The 15640-nt window shown below is 44.3% G+C and overlaps 1 protein-coding gene across 1 annotated transcript; it reads right to left on the minus strand.

Annotated features, from left to right (window-relative positions):
• Positions 1–230: 230 nt before the first annotated feature.
• On the minus strand, positions 231–13874 carry LOC126986138 (protein scarlet-like). The gene is made up of 15 exons (XM_050842025.1): positions 13740–13874; positions 10932–11070; positions 10295–10472; positions 9765–9813; positions 8225–8411; positions 7557–7727; positions 6776–7014; positions 5907–6114; positions 5553–5584; positions 5285–5390; positions 4879–5103; positions 3972–4107; positions 3358–3463; positions 2706–2806; positions 231–1978 (listed from the first exon to the last, which is right to left on the minus strand). Exons 2-15 carry the CDS (start codon positions 11046–11048, stop codon positions 1806–1808), a joined length of 2028 nt encoding a protein of 675 aa, XP_050697982.1. The 5' UTR covers positions 11049–11070; positions 13740–13874; the 3' UTR covers positions 231–1805.
• Between the last annotated feature and the right edge of the window lie 1766 nt (positions 13875–15640).

Below are 15640 nucleotides of genomic sequence, written 5' to 3' on the forward strand. Positions count from 1 at the left end.
ATTAAGAAGAGCATGGGGCCAAGCACTGATCCTTGAGGTACGCCGCTTCTGACGCTTCGTGTGTGGTGTTGCGGTCGTGTCCGCTCGCCATCACGATACTTTTCCCCATCGACGCTATGCAGTTATATATATATATATATATATATATATATATATATATATATATATATATATATATATATATATATATATATATATATATATATATATATATATAATATGCAAAATTACAGATTTACGATGACAGTGATGTCACTAAAAAATATAGCCTGTCTGGTGCAACATCAGATAATATCCTCTGCTGTAATCAGGGGCGCTGCTAGACATTGTAGACATCGGGGTCTTAACCCCTGTCTGACAAAGGGGAGGGGTCCGGGTGTTTGCTCCCCTGGGGAAAAAAATTAAAAACCACCCCATAGATAGTGACTTCTGGGGACTTAACGGACTTTGGTATAAAGACAATATTAATTTATGATACGTCCTACACAAGAATCAAGTTACTGTATAATGAATTAATTTAAAAAAATATATAGTAGGTATATCTCAACACCTTTAACAACCTTAAAAAAGATCTGGGGCTTTTGATGAAAGATCTGGGGCTCAAGCCCTAAGAGCCGCCCTCCCCCGCCGCCTATGGTTGTAATAAATGGCTGGGCCCAAAGAGTTTTATAATTATAATTGTTGTAGTAAGATGTCCTACTTTATCCTCATGTTTACTGAATTATGAAACCCATGTGAAGAGAAAGGAAGCCATATAAGTCTATCGTTAGACAAGTTTTCCATCCTAACTTTTCATAAACGAATTGTTAAATCGATCGATTCTTGATCGTCATGAAAATTAACCAATTACCAAATCTTCACAATAAAAAAATCCCATAACATTGCATTTAGTGTGGTAAAAAAAAATAATGTAAGAACTAAATAAACGTTGAAAGTTGACATTTTACTGTAGTGTCTGCTCAAGCATTACTTCATCCATTTTCAGTTATCGCCACCCCATGATACGCCACAGCTATACCTCCCATCCCTCCCCCATACTCCCTCCCCCCCGATGCGCGTGTCCCGACATTGCTTATATTGACATTGGTCAGGGCCAGTATTCTCAGACGCTTTCGACTCTCACAAAACAAGCTCCCAAGGTCACAAAGGAGATGAGTCGGGTTCTCATGTCTGTTTTTCACGTTCATGGTACAGAATCCTTATTAAATCATCACCAAGGGCCCGGATTCATCAAGCAAGACCTGTCGTTGGTAAGTCTTCTGGTAAATCTGTCCACTACGAACGATCCTTAAGCGACTCCGATGACGATGAATGAAGTGCCGACCAAGCTGTCACTTCGTCCATTGCCATCGGAGTCGCCTGAAGATCACGAGCGTTCATGGCGGATGGAGTTACCAGAAGACTTACTAACAACAGGTCTCGTAAGTAGCTTGATGAATTCGGCCCCAGAGTCCAACGTTGCCAGATTGTCGTACTCAGCCGCTTACATTTCCCGACTTCCTACCCCTACACTGTCTTCTGGGCTCCAATAACGAAACCCATTTATAGTTATCGTTAAAAGAGTTAGATTCTGATGTTTCTTGGCAATAGTTAGGAGTCAGAAACCGGTAAATACTATGCTCTGAGCACGACAATCTGGCAACGGTGCCCCAGACTCATAAAACTACCACAACGACCTCTACGAAAGCCTTATCACACGTGGGTCATTGTGTGTAGACCCCAAAACATCTGAGAATACGATCCCATTTGGTGTCTTTTCCTCTCTACATGTAAAAGGCTTTGAATCTCTAAATGCCAGGATGATTCTACTTCTTCTTGGCCCTGAGGTGGAGAGCCAGAAAGCCGAGGAAGTGGAAGCCGCAGTAGAGCAGACCCATCAAGGCGAAGTCGGCCGAGAGGTGCGATTTGTGGAAGGCGTATTTCTCGATGACCTGGACGCCCGTGCGGAGACAGGGCACCCCCGGAGGCATCTCGCAGGCTGTAGGGAGATGTGAGGTAGCATGCGGAGGTTACTACTACTACTACTACTACTACTACTACTACTACTACTACTACTACTGATATTACTACTTCTGTTACTGCTGTTACTACTGTTACTGCTGCTACAAAGCTACTAACTAACTTACCCATAAAATATATCTAGGCCTACTTACCAAACCAACCTTATGTGAAATGAAGGCTTTTACTAGTTCCAACTTTTTCATGACCTCCTTTTCCTCCTCCTCCTCCTCCTCCTGCTTCTACTACTGCTACATTAGGTTACTATATATCCTTCAGAAACTACGGTACGTTAACCCTATATATCCACACTACACATCCAAGAGTCAATACCCACTAATCTACAGGCCCCAAGAACACTTATATACTAGAGTCTTGAGGGTGATTCTGCCTTTATTAACTATCCTCTTTATGTGTGTCTGTCATTACTCTGATGCAACTTTGCTCACTGATGTTCTTAAGCGTACGTGTGTCTTTCGTTCCTGTACTCACTGATGTTCTTAAGCGTACGTGTGTCTTTCGTTCCTGTATTCACTGATGTTCTTAAGCGTACGTGTGTCTTTCGTTCCTGTACTCACTGATGTTCTTAAGCGTACGTGTGTCTTTCGTTCCTGTACTCACTGATGTTCTTAAGCGTACGTGTGTCTTTCGTTCCTGTACTCACTGATGTTCTTAAGCGTACGTGTGTCTTTCGTTCCTGTACTCACTGATGTTTTTGATGTCCTTCCACTGCGTGATGGTGAGCGCCTCGTTGCTGTACATGAACCACGAGAAGTACTTCGCCCACCCGATGTACAGCGGCATAGACCTGAAAGAGAGGGACACACGGAGCTGTACTCTATTCATATGAGCTTGATAAATGAGCTCTGCCAGTCCCGCGCCAGTCCTTTGAGATGATATCTTTACCGGCACTCACCTTACTAAGATTCACCCTTTCCTAGCTTCAAACAATGAGATTCAACTTCGACTTGCCATCATCAATAAGATTCAACCTCTCCCAGCATCCAACAATAAGATTCAACCTTTCCCAGCATCCACTAACGAGATCTAACCTTTCTCAGCATCCCACAAAAAAAGATTCACCCTCTCCCGGCATCCAACACTAAGATTCAGCTTCTCCCAGCATCCAACACTAAGATTCAACCTCTCCCAGCATCCAACACTAAGATTCAGCTTCTCCCAGCATCCAGCACTAAGATTCATCCTTTCCCAGCATCCAACAATTAGATTCAACCTCTCCCAGCATCCAACACTAAGATTCACCCTCTCCCAGCATCCACCAATAAGATTCAACCTCTCCCAGCATCCTCCACTAAGATATATCCATTCCCAGCATCCAAGTCAATGAACGTGTCTTACCTGAGGTTCATGAAGAGGCCGCCGTAGATGAGGAGGATCAGCTGGAAGGGGAGGAGGAAGAGCATGATGTTGGGCAGGTTCTCAAAGGTCGTGGACACCATTGACCCTGAAACAAAGGAAGACGAGAGATGAGTGTTGGGATCAGGAGGTCACTGGTCTGTTTCCATAATAAAAACGGGTAAAAATCTTGCTACTTGTACTAAATAATGGTAATATAAGTAGTAAATTAAATAAAAATGACTGTTTTTGTCCACAGTTTAATAGTGAAAAGAGATGAAAGAATGAAGATACTTGTTAACTCTTGCATTAGGAAGTTGGACAGCATAGCGATAAGCCTGAGAACAAAGTCTTGTGTAGTGTGGCCGAGGGATGAAAGAAGGAAGAAACCACTTAACTCTTGCATCAGAAAGTTGGACAGCCTTACTATTCCAAAACTTAACCGTGAAAAGGGATGAGAGAATAAAGACATACCACATAATAATGATGATATATGTAGCAAATAAATAAAAATGCCCGTGAGTTTAATAGTGAAAGAATAGAGGCACGAGTTAACTCTTGCATCAGAGAGTTGGACAGCCAAGTGAAAAGGGATGAACTCATGAAGACATCCGTACCACAGGCCGAAGCGGTGACGGCGTTGGCCACGGTGACGAGGACGGTGATGGAGAAGTGGTAGAAGTGTCTCTGGAGGCCCACCACCCAGTAACAGATGAGGCAGAACACCACGGGGTCCACGACGAACCCGGGGATCTGCGGGAAGGAAAATCTGGTGCTATAGTCACGCCTCCACGCCTTCCTCGGCCTCGCACGCTCATCCCTGTGCTGTCCAAATTCCTGATGCAAGAGTTAACAAGTATCTTCATTCATTTTACTGTTAAGCTTTTGTTGTGTAAGGCTGTCCAACTTCTTGCTAGTGTAATCAAGCTCACTCCTGCACTCTCCAACTCCCTGATGCAAGAGTTAACAAGTATCTTCATTCACTTTACTGTTAAGCTTTTGATGTGCAAGGCTGTCCAACTTCTTGCTAGTGTAATCAAGCTCACTCCTGCACTCTCCAACTCCCTGATGCAAGAGTTAACAAGTATCTTCATTCCTTTTACTGTTAAGCTGTAAATGTGTAAAGCTGTCCAACTTCTTGCTAGTTAATCAAGCTCATTCCTACACTCTCCAACTCCCTGATGCAAGAGTTACCTAGTGTCTTCATTCTTTCATCCCTTTCACTGGTAGACTCTGGAATCCTAATGCTGTCCAACTTCCTGATGCAAGAGTTAACTAATATCTTTCTCCTTTCATCACTTTCATTACAACCTTGGATTAGTATGGTTGTCCTACTTCCTTATGCAAGAGTTAATTAGGGTACTGAAGCTCATTCCTGTGCTGTCCAACTTCCGGATGCTAGAGTTAACTAGTATCTTCAGTCTTTCATCCCTCGGCCTCAAGACTTTGTTCTCAGGCTCATCCCTATGCTGTCCAACTTCCTGATGCAAGAGTTTACGGTACAGTATACAGATCCCTTCGTACCTGTGAGACCATCTTGGATATGTAGTAAGTATCGGAGCGGTAGATGCCGTTCTTGTACTCTCGGAAGAATAGCGGCATCTCGAGGGGGAAGAGGTTGAGCACGCCGTAGATGGCCGGAAAGGCGTTCTGGGTCACGAAGAGGAACAGCACGCCCTCGATGTCCTGGATCCCCGCCTGGTTGAGCTGGACCTTCGTGTAGCTCAGACCGATAATGAGGGCGGCGATCTGGGGACGGAGAGGCAGAGAGAGAGGAAGAGAGAGGAGCGAACTTAATTGCCTGAAGGGAATAGAAGGAACATAAATCAATAGAACATGTAAGCAGGCAAGATAATTTAACTTTAAACTTGATTGTAGATGACAACAAGCACTACAAGGGCTCCGTTTTGCTGGTTCCAGGTGTACTCACGATTTTCTTGATCATCCTGATGTAGTGGACGGAAGGGTTCCTGTAGGAGTCGAGCAGCGCGCGCCACGTCAGCCACCACAGCTGCACCGGCCACCCAGGCTTCTCCCTGAAGACGAGGAGAGTTCAGAAGGGATGAGGGATGCTGCCTCGCTCACCGCTCAAGTCACGTGTGTTAAGTTATATCTTCCTTGCTCAGTTTTGCCAATATGCTTTGTTTTGTGCACGAAGAGCGGTGCTATGTGATGTCATATAAATATAATATACTTACGGAGTGTTTCTGTGGAATGACTCGTCTTCGAACTGCAACGACACAGAAGAAACATTAGAAATATCAGATGTATATGCAATGTCAATATGTATAATTAGTTTTTTGGGTGAAAACATGAAAAAAAAATCTTCCATCTAATACTACTCTACAGGTATAATATGCTCAGAAAAAGCCATTTAGTTTCATCTTTGGCAAGCTTATTTCGGTACTTGACGACCTCAGTTCCCTCACCCGGGACTCACAATGCTCTCAGATTCTATTTACAGAAAGATGTCTATTAAAATATTAAGTTCCATATCATTAAGAACCTTATTTCAATATTCCATGACGTATACCTTCTCACGCAAGACTCACACTGCTCCCAGACTCCAGGTTGAAGAGGTGTCTGTTGTCCTGCTGGAGGATCACCATCTCGATGCTCTTGCAGTAAGATGACGTCGTGTAGCTGTCGCAGATACGCTCGATGCGGTCCATGGAGCGATTCTCGTGGCCGGGGAAGACGGCGAGCGTGTGGATGTAGTAGTCGGCGGGGTTGAACTTGGAGGGACACTTGTGGCCGAGGCTGGGCGGGGGACGAGAGAGAGAGGGATGCATAGGAAGGCAGACAGTGCACGTGTGGATATAATTTCTCTCTTATTCTGACATGATAATGAGCTTCTAATCACAAAAAAAGTATAGTCAGTACATGTAGCCGTCTGTTTCGTATGCAAGTTGACAATAGTTACCTCGTTGTGTCTATTTTTTTTTACTAAACTTTCGGTATTATAGTCTGATTTACGAAGCTGTTAAAAGTAAGTCTATTTTCATCTTTAATAAAACTCAAAGTACCCATGTATTAGTCTATACAAACACCACATACTTGCTGACATTCATACTTAATACTTTTCCGACAGTTTGTTTTCCTATCTTCGTACCTTTAATAAAGCTCTTTAGCACTCACGAACTAGCTTTTGCGAGGACCATTCAAGGGAAATTTATGTTTATGACTTCGGGGCTATGTTTTCCTATCTTCGTGTCTTTAATAAAGCTCAAAAGCACCCACGAACTAGCTTTTGCGAAGACCATTCAAGGGACATTTATATTTATCACTATTCGAGGCTACGTTTTCCTATCTTCGTACCTCTGAAAAGACTCTAAAGCACCCCAGAAGTCGCCCATACAAAGGCCACATACTGATATTCACACCTCCCACTCCTCGGGGCTATGTTATCCTGTCTTCCTACCTCTCAAAGAACTCCAGCGCCCCGACAGACGAGCCCATGTAAGCGACGCGTCCCTCGGCCAGGAGCAGCAGCCGGTCGAACATGGCAAAGATCTCCGAGGACGGCTGGTGGATGGTGCAGAGGATGGTCTTGCCCCGCGTGGCCATGTCCTTCATAATCTTGACCATGATCTTGGCGTTGAAGGAGTCCAGGCCGGTGGCAGGCTCGTCGCAGAACAGCAGAGGAGGGTCGGTTAGGATCTATACAAGGGATGAGATGGTATTGCTATGGTGCGTTATGTGTATGCGTTTGGTGAAGGGGCTTAGGTCGGTATACTCAGACGCCTCTTCCGCCTCTCCCGTGAACTGTTTTAAAGGCCGTAAGGGAGATCAATCGTGTTCAAATGAGTGTTTCCTTAGATTCATAATACAGAAGAAGGGTCAGGCTACCACCAGGGTCATAAAACTACCCCCGGGAAACGCTCACAGCCCCTGCGAAAGCCTTGTCAAATATGTGTAGCTACTTGGGCGCCGAAATGTTGAAGTACCATAGTCTTAAACATTTTCCCAAGGCACACACATTTGACAAGGCCTTCGTAGGCGTTTTGGACATTTCCAGGGGTACTTTTAAGGCCCTGGTGATAGTTTGATCCATCCTCTGTACCGTGAACGTAAAAAAACACTCATGAAAACCCGATTAACCTCCTTTTCGGCATTTGGGAATAGTTGACATAAGAGGTGGATGCGTCTGAGAATGCCCCTTCCTCTCCCCTCTCTTCTCCTTTGAAAATATGTTCCCTTACCTCTGTGGCGAAGGCGAGTCTCTTCCGTTCGCCGCCTGAGAGGGACTTGTCGGTGCCGGGGACGCCGATACGGGAGTTCTGCACATCCAGGAGTCCCAGGTCCGTCAGTAGTTCTTTGACGCGTTTCTCTCGCTGTATCTGCGTGCTGCGGCGGTCCATTTTCAGCCGAGTCTGGGGAAGGGTCAGTCAGGGATGCTGTAAAGGTTGTCTCTGTCTCTGGGTGTGTTTGTGTGTGTGTGTGTGTGTGTGTGTGTGTGTGTGTGTGTGTGTGTGTGTGTGTGTGTGTGTGTGTGTGTGTGTGTGTGTGTGTGTGTGTGTGTGTGTGTGTGTCTTTCTGTCTCATTCTCTGTCTTTCTGCGTCTGTGTCTATCTCTCTATCTATCTGTCTCTATCTATCTCTGTAGACAAAAAAGCGTATTGTAGGTGTATGTGTGTAATGTATGAGTATATAAGTGTATAATGCGTTGCGTGTAGAAGAATTATACAGGAAAACATACACAAAAACATACAACAGACAGACAGACAGGCACATAGACAGACAGACAGACAGACAGACATAGAAAGACAGACAGACAGACAGACAGACAGGCAAACAGACAAACAGATAGACAGATAGACAGACAGACAGAGCCCCGTCCCTCCTCCCCCTCCCCCTCCCCCCTACCCACCATGAAGGTCAGGTGTTCGTTGACGGTGAGGGAGCCGAGGAAGAGGTCGTGCTGGTGAACGTAGCCCGCCAGCGTGGAGATAGCGGGGTTGACGCGGTGGCCGTTCACTAGAATGTCCCCCTCCACCACCACGCGCCCGGCCGTTCGGTGGGCCAGGGCGTTCATCAGGGTGGTCTTCCCGGCACCGCTGTGGGAAGACGTGGGCAAGAACTTCAGACTCCTTATATTGATATGTATATGTTATGAAGGTGAAGTAAGTGACTGTTACCTACACATAGACACTTGCTTGGAGATGTCTTCAGGATCATTCATCTTCATTAGATCAAGCTACGTTAGGTTACGTTAAGTTAATATTCAGACTTTTCTATTCTTGCCTATGTATGGTTACGTAAGGTTAGGTTTTGTTACGTTAGGTTAGGTCAGGTCAGATTAGGTGAGGATAGCTCGTTAGGTTAGGTCAAGCTACGTTAGGTTAGGTTAAGTTAATATTCTGACTTTTCTATTCTTGCCTATGTATGGTTACGTAAGGTTAGGTTTTGTTACGTTAGGTTAGGTCAGGTCAGATTAGGTGAGGATAGCTCGTTAGGTTAGGTCAAGCTACGTTAGGTTACGTTAAGTTAATATTCAGACTTTTCTATTCTTGCCTATGTATGGTTACGTAAGGTTAGGTTTTGTTACGTTAGGTTAGGTCAGGTCAGATTAGGTGAGGATAGCTCGTTAGGTTAGGTCAAGCTACGTTAGGTTACGTTAAGTTAATATTCAGACTTTTCTATTCTTGCCTATGTATGGTTACGTAAGGTTAGGTTTTGTTACGTTAGGTTAGGTCAGGTCAGATTAGGTGAGGATAGCTCGTTAGGTTAGGTCAAGCTACGTTAGGTTAGGTTAAAGGCACGAATCTACACAAAGGCACGACCAGGGATGTCAAGGTACTGATAAACACTCGTAAAGTCTGGCTGGCCTTGAAATACTGATGGAAGTCCTGTTGCTGACGTTATATCGGAGGATGCGGGTCAAGGGCAACAAAAAGAGTACAAAAAAAAAGCCCGCTGCTCGCCGCTCCCACAAAAGTAAAAAGTAAAGAGTAGCCAAAAGAGAGGTCAATTTCGGGTGGAGAGGATCTTGAAAGAGGTCAAGTCATAGGCAGGAGGAAATACAGATGAAGGAAGACTGTTCCAGAGTCTACCAGTGAAGGGGATGAAAGAATGGAGATGCTAGTTAACTCCTGCATAAGGGGTTTGGCCAGTATAGGGATGAGCAGAAGTAGAAAGTCGTGTGCAGCGGGGCCGCGGGAGGGGAGGAGACATGCAGTTAGCAAGTTCAGAAGAGCAGTCAGCATGAAAATATCGATAGAAGATAGAAAGAGAAGCAACATGGCGGCGGAATTTAAGAGGTAGAAGGCTGTCAGCAAGAGGAGGAGAGCTGATGAGACGAAGAGCCTTATTAATGAAGAGCTAAACGGGATACAAACTACAGTGATATCAATCCTTATGAACATTCCTTATGTTTAAATGCTCCAGTACGTTTCCTCTGAACAGCTTACCTCGCCCCCATCATCGCCAACAGACTGCCGGGACGAACTGCGCCGAACACTGTGGGAAGAATCATATGGTAACTTGTGTGAGTGTGGGGGGGGGGGGGGTGTGACTTTGTTGGGGGTCGTAGGAAATGGGAAGGTATATAAAGTGCATGACTAAAAAGTGTATATCATCATTATTATTGTTGTTATTATTTTTGTTTTGTTATTGGAACTTGATGGTAGTGGCGTGGTTATTATTGTCTGTCTGTCTGTCTGTATGTGTATGTATCTATCTATCTATCTGTCGTAATCAATATATTTGTCTATCTAACAGTTGCTTCGTATCAGTTAATCAAGCAATCTCTATCTATATATCAATCATTCTATCTATCTAAATCAATAAGTCTATCTAATAATCTATCTAACAATCACCTTCTCTCAATCAAGCAAGCATTCTCTCTCTATCTATCTATCTATCTAACTCTCTCTATCTATCTATCTATCTATCACTTTCTCTCTATCTATCTATCTATCTATCATTCTCTCTCTCTCACCGTTGTTGAGGACCTTGGTGACGGTTGGCTTGACGTTCGTGTTCCTCCTGAAGCAAGACTTTTTCTCCGGCACGTACACGGTCAGATCATGCCAGGTCAGGGTTATGCCTTCCTGCTTCCCTAACGTGCCATAGCCCTTCCTCTTACCCCTGCGCGGCCAGTCATTGCGTGGGAGTGCCTAGCAAGGGCGTAGAGAGGCAAGGGTTAACCGAGATACAGCTTATAGGTTTTCCAGTCCTTAAGGTATGGAAAGGAAAGGAAAGGAAAGGAAAGGAAAGGAAAGGAAAGGAAAGGAAAGGAAAAGGAAGGGAACGGAAAGGTGAGGAAAGGAAAGGAAAGGAAAGGAAATAACTCTGCTGCTATTGAGGTATACTGAAGCCTTCGTGTTATCAAGCATATTAGGATCACTGCATAATATAGTAAAGTGGACAGCCAAGGGGGCATACCAAGAAGAAAAAGCCCGCTAACCTCTGATGCCATTATTGAAGACTAATGCAGGGAAGAATTATTCACTGATAGACTGGATAAGGAATGGTAAGACTCGATATAAAAGGCTGAAGTTGCATAAATACAGACTTTAAGCATATTAGGGTCAGTGTTGCCAGTCTATCCACGAGTGAGGACGTCAGCGGCTCACCTTCAACACCGGGACGTCCAAGGCCCCGCTGGAGGACTGGAAGTGTCTGTTGCATTGCTCGGAGGCCAGCAGGGAAGACTCCGTGTCCTCGAACTGGTCTTCCTCGAGCTCCGGCATTGTACCAAAGTGGACGAGATGACTGAAAGGGATTAAGTAAAGTTGTTAATAGTAAGTTTAATCAAGTTATAGTATTGTTTTAAACTCTGAACATTCTTTTTTTCATTGCTATGTGAAATACCCAAAACAGCCTTCCTTTCCCTTGCTTTCCTTTCCTTTCCTTTCCTTCCCTTCCATTCCCTCTCATTCCCTTTCTTTTTCTCACCTTTCCCTTCCACTTATTTTATTTTCTCTTCTTTTCTTTTTTTCTTTCCTTCCTTTCCTTTCCTTTCCTTTCCTTCCCTTTCCTTTCCTTCCCTTACCCTCCCTTCCCTTTCTTTCCATTCCTTTCCCTCTCATTCCCTTTCTTTTTCTCACCTTTCCCTTCCATTTATTTTATTTTCTCTTCTTTTCTTTTTCTTTCCTTTTTTTCCTTTGGTTCCTTCCCTTTCCTTCCCTTACCCTCCCTTCCCTTCCCTTCCCTTCCTTCCCTCTCCTCTCCAGCGATAGTGTTTTTTTTTCTGTTTTTTGTTTCCTCTTTTTTTTTCTTCACTTTTTTTTGCCCTTGAGCTTGTAAAAAGAAATGTTAAGCCTCCTCGGTGAAGGCCATTTCGTGACCAGATTACTGCTGCCCCAGACACACACGCAGACAGACTCACATTCTCGGCCGCAGCAAATCCTCAACCATTCTTATCCTTATTCTTATTCTTATTCGTCTTCGTCTTCGTCTTTGTATTCGCCATTTTCTTCTTACTGTTCTTATTATCATTATGGCTCATGATATCTACGGGGGTCCAATATTCATTCAAAATTATCTACTTTCCCGAATTACACTGCATTTTCTTCCTCTTACTATTTTATACGTGGAATCCGATTTGTCTTTAAAGGAGCGAGGCATAACTGAACCTCCCTGTAGCCATTAGGTCCTTGAAACACGCTAAGCCCTCCCCCCACAGAAGAACATGAAACAGAAGCAGAATTGACACTTGCCGCGGCGGGAGGGTCTTCGAGGCGCGCCGCTGGTCCTGGCGGAGTCGAGGCGGCGTGACTGGCCAACGCTCCCGTGACGTGCACTCAGAGCCTCGTGATGCTGCGCCCAGAAAGACCCATTGTGCGAAACGTCAGCAAAGGATGACGAGCATAACATTAAATCCAAGGGTATGATGAAAAAAACACAAATTCTTTCTCTTTCTGCTTTTCTGGATAAGTTTGGGTCCGAATGCGAGCTCTGAATACACCACCTGTACGACTGAGGGTGGGCTGGAGGGCTTGGTGGGTCGGGGGACTGTGTGTACAAAGGCAGCCCCATACCAGCATGTTCCTCTCAGCAACAGAAAAATCAAAAACCCACAATTGCGTCGGGAGTCACGGGACCTTCCTTGTGACTTGGATTTTGGGGGGTGGGGTGGGGGGTGGGGGGTCATTCACTGCAACACACGCACGCACGCATACATACAAATATACATAGACCTACATGCATACACACATTCTATAAGCCAAGATCAATAAAACGCTGTCTACTACTTCCACCTCCTCTTCCTCTTCCTCTTCCTCTTCCTTTCCTACCACCACCACCACCACCACTATCACCAATGCAGACTTTCCATAAAACCACTTAGCAGCCTTTAAATATAGCCCATCTTTATCCCCCTACCTTGCTCGGCACATCACCGTAAGTCTGGAAAATGGTAAATAAGTTGAGGCCAAGACGCAAGGGAAAAACCACGGTAAATTGGACTCCGGCAGCGGTTCTCACACACATACACACACTATCGCAGTACCGCCCTTAACACACTTCTATACGCGTTTCAAAGAAGAGCTGGAATATGGTGTTTTAGGGGATCAAATAAAGTCGAGGGTTAGAATATGGCAGTAAAAGGGTTGAAGCTAACTTGTGATGGAGGTCTTTGTAAATCGGAGTTTGGCAAGACCTTTCCTACACAGTTTCACACTATCACCTCTAGACACATTTGGATATAGACGCCCTCCTTGTTCAGCGCCAAAGAAGAGCTGGAATATGGCGTTTTGAGAGGCCAGGTCATAATGGAAGAGACCCTGAAAAAATCGGGGTTTGGCAATACTTTTCATACTATATTTCACAGTATCAACACTCACAACCCTCGGAAATACTCGCCCTACGTGTTCAACGCCAAAATAAAGCTGGAATACGGCGTTTTAAAAGGCCAAATAAAGTTGTGATGGGAGAAGGCTCAGAAAATCGGGGTTTGTCAATACTTCTAACACACACGTTCACACTATCACCACTAAAGACACTCGGATATACTTTCCCACCTTGTTTAGCGCCAAATTGAAGCTGGAATATGGCGTTTTAAGGGACCAAATAAAGTCGCGATGGGAGAAGTCTCAGAAGATCGTTGTTTGGCAATATCTCTCACACACACGTTCACAATATCACCAGTCAAAACGCTCACCTTGTTTAACGTCAAAATGAAGCTGGAATATGGTGTTTTAAGGGACCGAATAAAGTCGCGATGGGAGAAGTCTCAGAAAATCGTTGTTTGGCAATATCTCTCACACACACGTTCACAATATCACCAGTCAAAACGCTCACCTTGTTTAACGTCAAAATGAAGCTGGAATATGGCGTTTTAAGGGACCAAATAAAGTCGCGATGGGAGAAGTCTCAGAAAATCGTTGTTTGGCAATATCTCTCACACACACGTTCACAATATCACCAGTCAAAACGCTCACCTTGTTTAACGTCAAAATGAAGCTGGAATATGGTGTTTTAAGGGACCGAATAAAGTCGCGATGGGAGAAGTCTCGGAAAATCGTGGTTTGGCAATACCTCTCCCACCGCGACCAAGAAATGACTGCCTGGCTTACTGAGTGACTGGCTGACTGGCTGTTCCTGCGGTAGTGACGACCAACGCCCACCGGGGATTAAGGTAGCGAGTCTTTGTGTTTCGCGTTAGCCATGCTTAAAGAAGATGAGTTGGCGTTTCCTGGAGAGCTGAGACTGACCGCTATACTACACCGAGGCGCCGAGGGATGTGAGCTGGTCTGTAATATATCACGGCAGCCACTATAAATAAAATTCGCTTGCACCTTTAACGGGCTGGGGTCGTTGAAGAGGTCCCTCAAGAACCCTACCGGCGCTATAGGCAGGCCCTAAACACAAATAATGAAATACCTCTTTTATACATATGCTACGAGAGAGATGTTTTTCCTCCTTAGGTACATCACTTTTCTTTCGTTATTACGTCTATCAAATCCTCTAGAAAGACTCAGCAATAGTTTGTGCTTTCAATGGACCTGCACGGCGATGATCAAGCTACGAGTGAGATGTTTTACCTCCTTACATCAAATCTCTTATATAATTGCGTCTATTGAATCCTCTAGAAAGACTCGGCAATAGTTTATGCTTTCAATGGACCTGCACGGCGATGATCAAGCTACGAGTGAGATGTTTTACCTCCTTACATCAAATCTCTTATATAATTGCGTCTATTGAATCCTCTAGAAAGACTCAGCAATAGTTTATGCTTTCAATGGACCTGCACGACGATGATCAAGCTACGAGTGAGATGTTTTACCTCCTTACATCAAATCTCTTATATAATTGCGTCTATTGAATCCTCTAGGAAGACTCGGCAATAGTTTATGCTTTCAATGGACCTGCACGACGATGATCAAGCTACGAGTGAGATGTTTTACCTCCTTACATCAAATCTCTTATATAATTGCGTCTATTGAATCCTCTAGAAAGACTCGGCAATAGTTTATGCTTTCAATGGACCTGCACGACGATGATCAAGCTACGAGTGAGATGTTTTACCTCCTTACATCAAATCTCTTATATAATTACGTCTATCAAATCCTTTAGGAAGACTCAGCAATAGTTTATGCTTTCAATGGACCTGCACGACGATGATCAAAGTACGAGTGAGATGTTTTACCTCCTTACATCAAATCTCTTATATAATTGCGTCTATTGAATCCTCTAGAAAGACTCGGCAATAGTTTATGCTTTCAATGAACCTGACCCAATTACAAGCAGCAAAAAGTTGTATCTACCTGTGACTGGCAGGATCAGAACCACGGCCACAAGGGTCCATGAAATATCCATCCGTCTGAGTGAAGGCTGAAGAGGGATTGTTTGCTCGGCGTCTAAAACTATGCCAGTCATGTTATAAAGTTGGCTCCCAGAAGAATTACAATGTTTCATAATACGAACACACACACACACACACACACACACACACACACACAGCGAAGACTTAAGTAAGTACGCTCGCATTAAAATCTACGGTGCCAGACAACCAGATTTCACTTAGTAGCCCCCCCCCCCCATTTCCCTCCCTCACCCTCCCTCTTCTCTCCCTCAATAAACAAATAAAATCACTTTCTTCAACTTAAAAATAATTTACTCAAGAGAACGAAAACTCATTAATGGATAACTTCAGAAAATTACTATTGTCATTGCTGTTCCTGCCGCTGCTGCCACTACTACTACTACTACTACTACTACTACTACTACTACTACTACTACTACTACTACTACTATGACTGCTACTACTATTACTACAAATGTTCGTTAGAGCTGAGTATCAGGACTGGCAACAACAGCTTGGTAATATATATCCACCGAA

This window comes from Eriocheir sinensis, chromosome 5 (genome assembly GCF_024679095.1).
Source record: "Eriocheir sinensis breed Jianghai 21 chromosome 5, ASM2467909v1, whole genome shotgun sequence".
Classification (NCBI taxonomy): Eukaryota; Metazoa; Arthropoda; class Malacostraca; order Decapoda; family Varunidae; genus Eriocheir; species Eriocheir sinensis.

Excerpts from the sequence above, each read along its gene's own strand:
- LOC126986138 (XM_050842025.1), bottom strand. The coding sequence starts at position 11,048 with ATGCCGGAGCTCGAGGAAGACCAGTTCGAGGACACGGAGTCTTCCCTG. Across the intron at positions 4,108-4,878 it reads TATCCAAGATGGTCTCACAG|ATCCCCGGGTTCGTCGTGGA; the intron begins GTACGAAGGGAT and ends TCCTTCCCGCAG. Across the intron at positions 2,807-3,357 it reads GGCCTCTTCATGAACCTCAG|GTCTATGCCGCTGTACATCG; the intron begins GTAAGACACGTT and ends CCTCTCTTTCAG.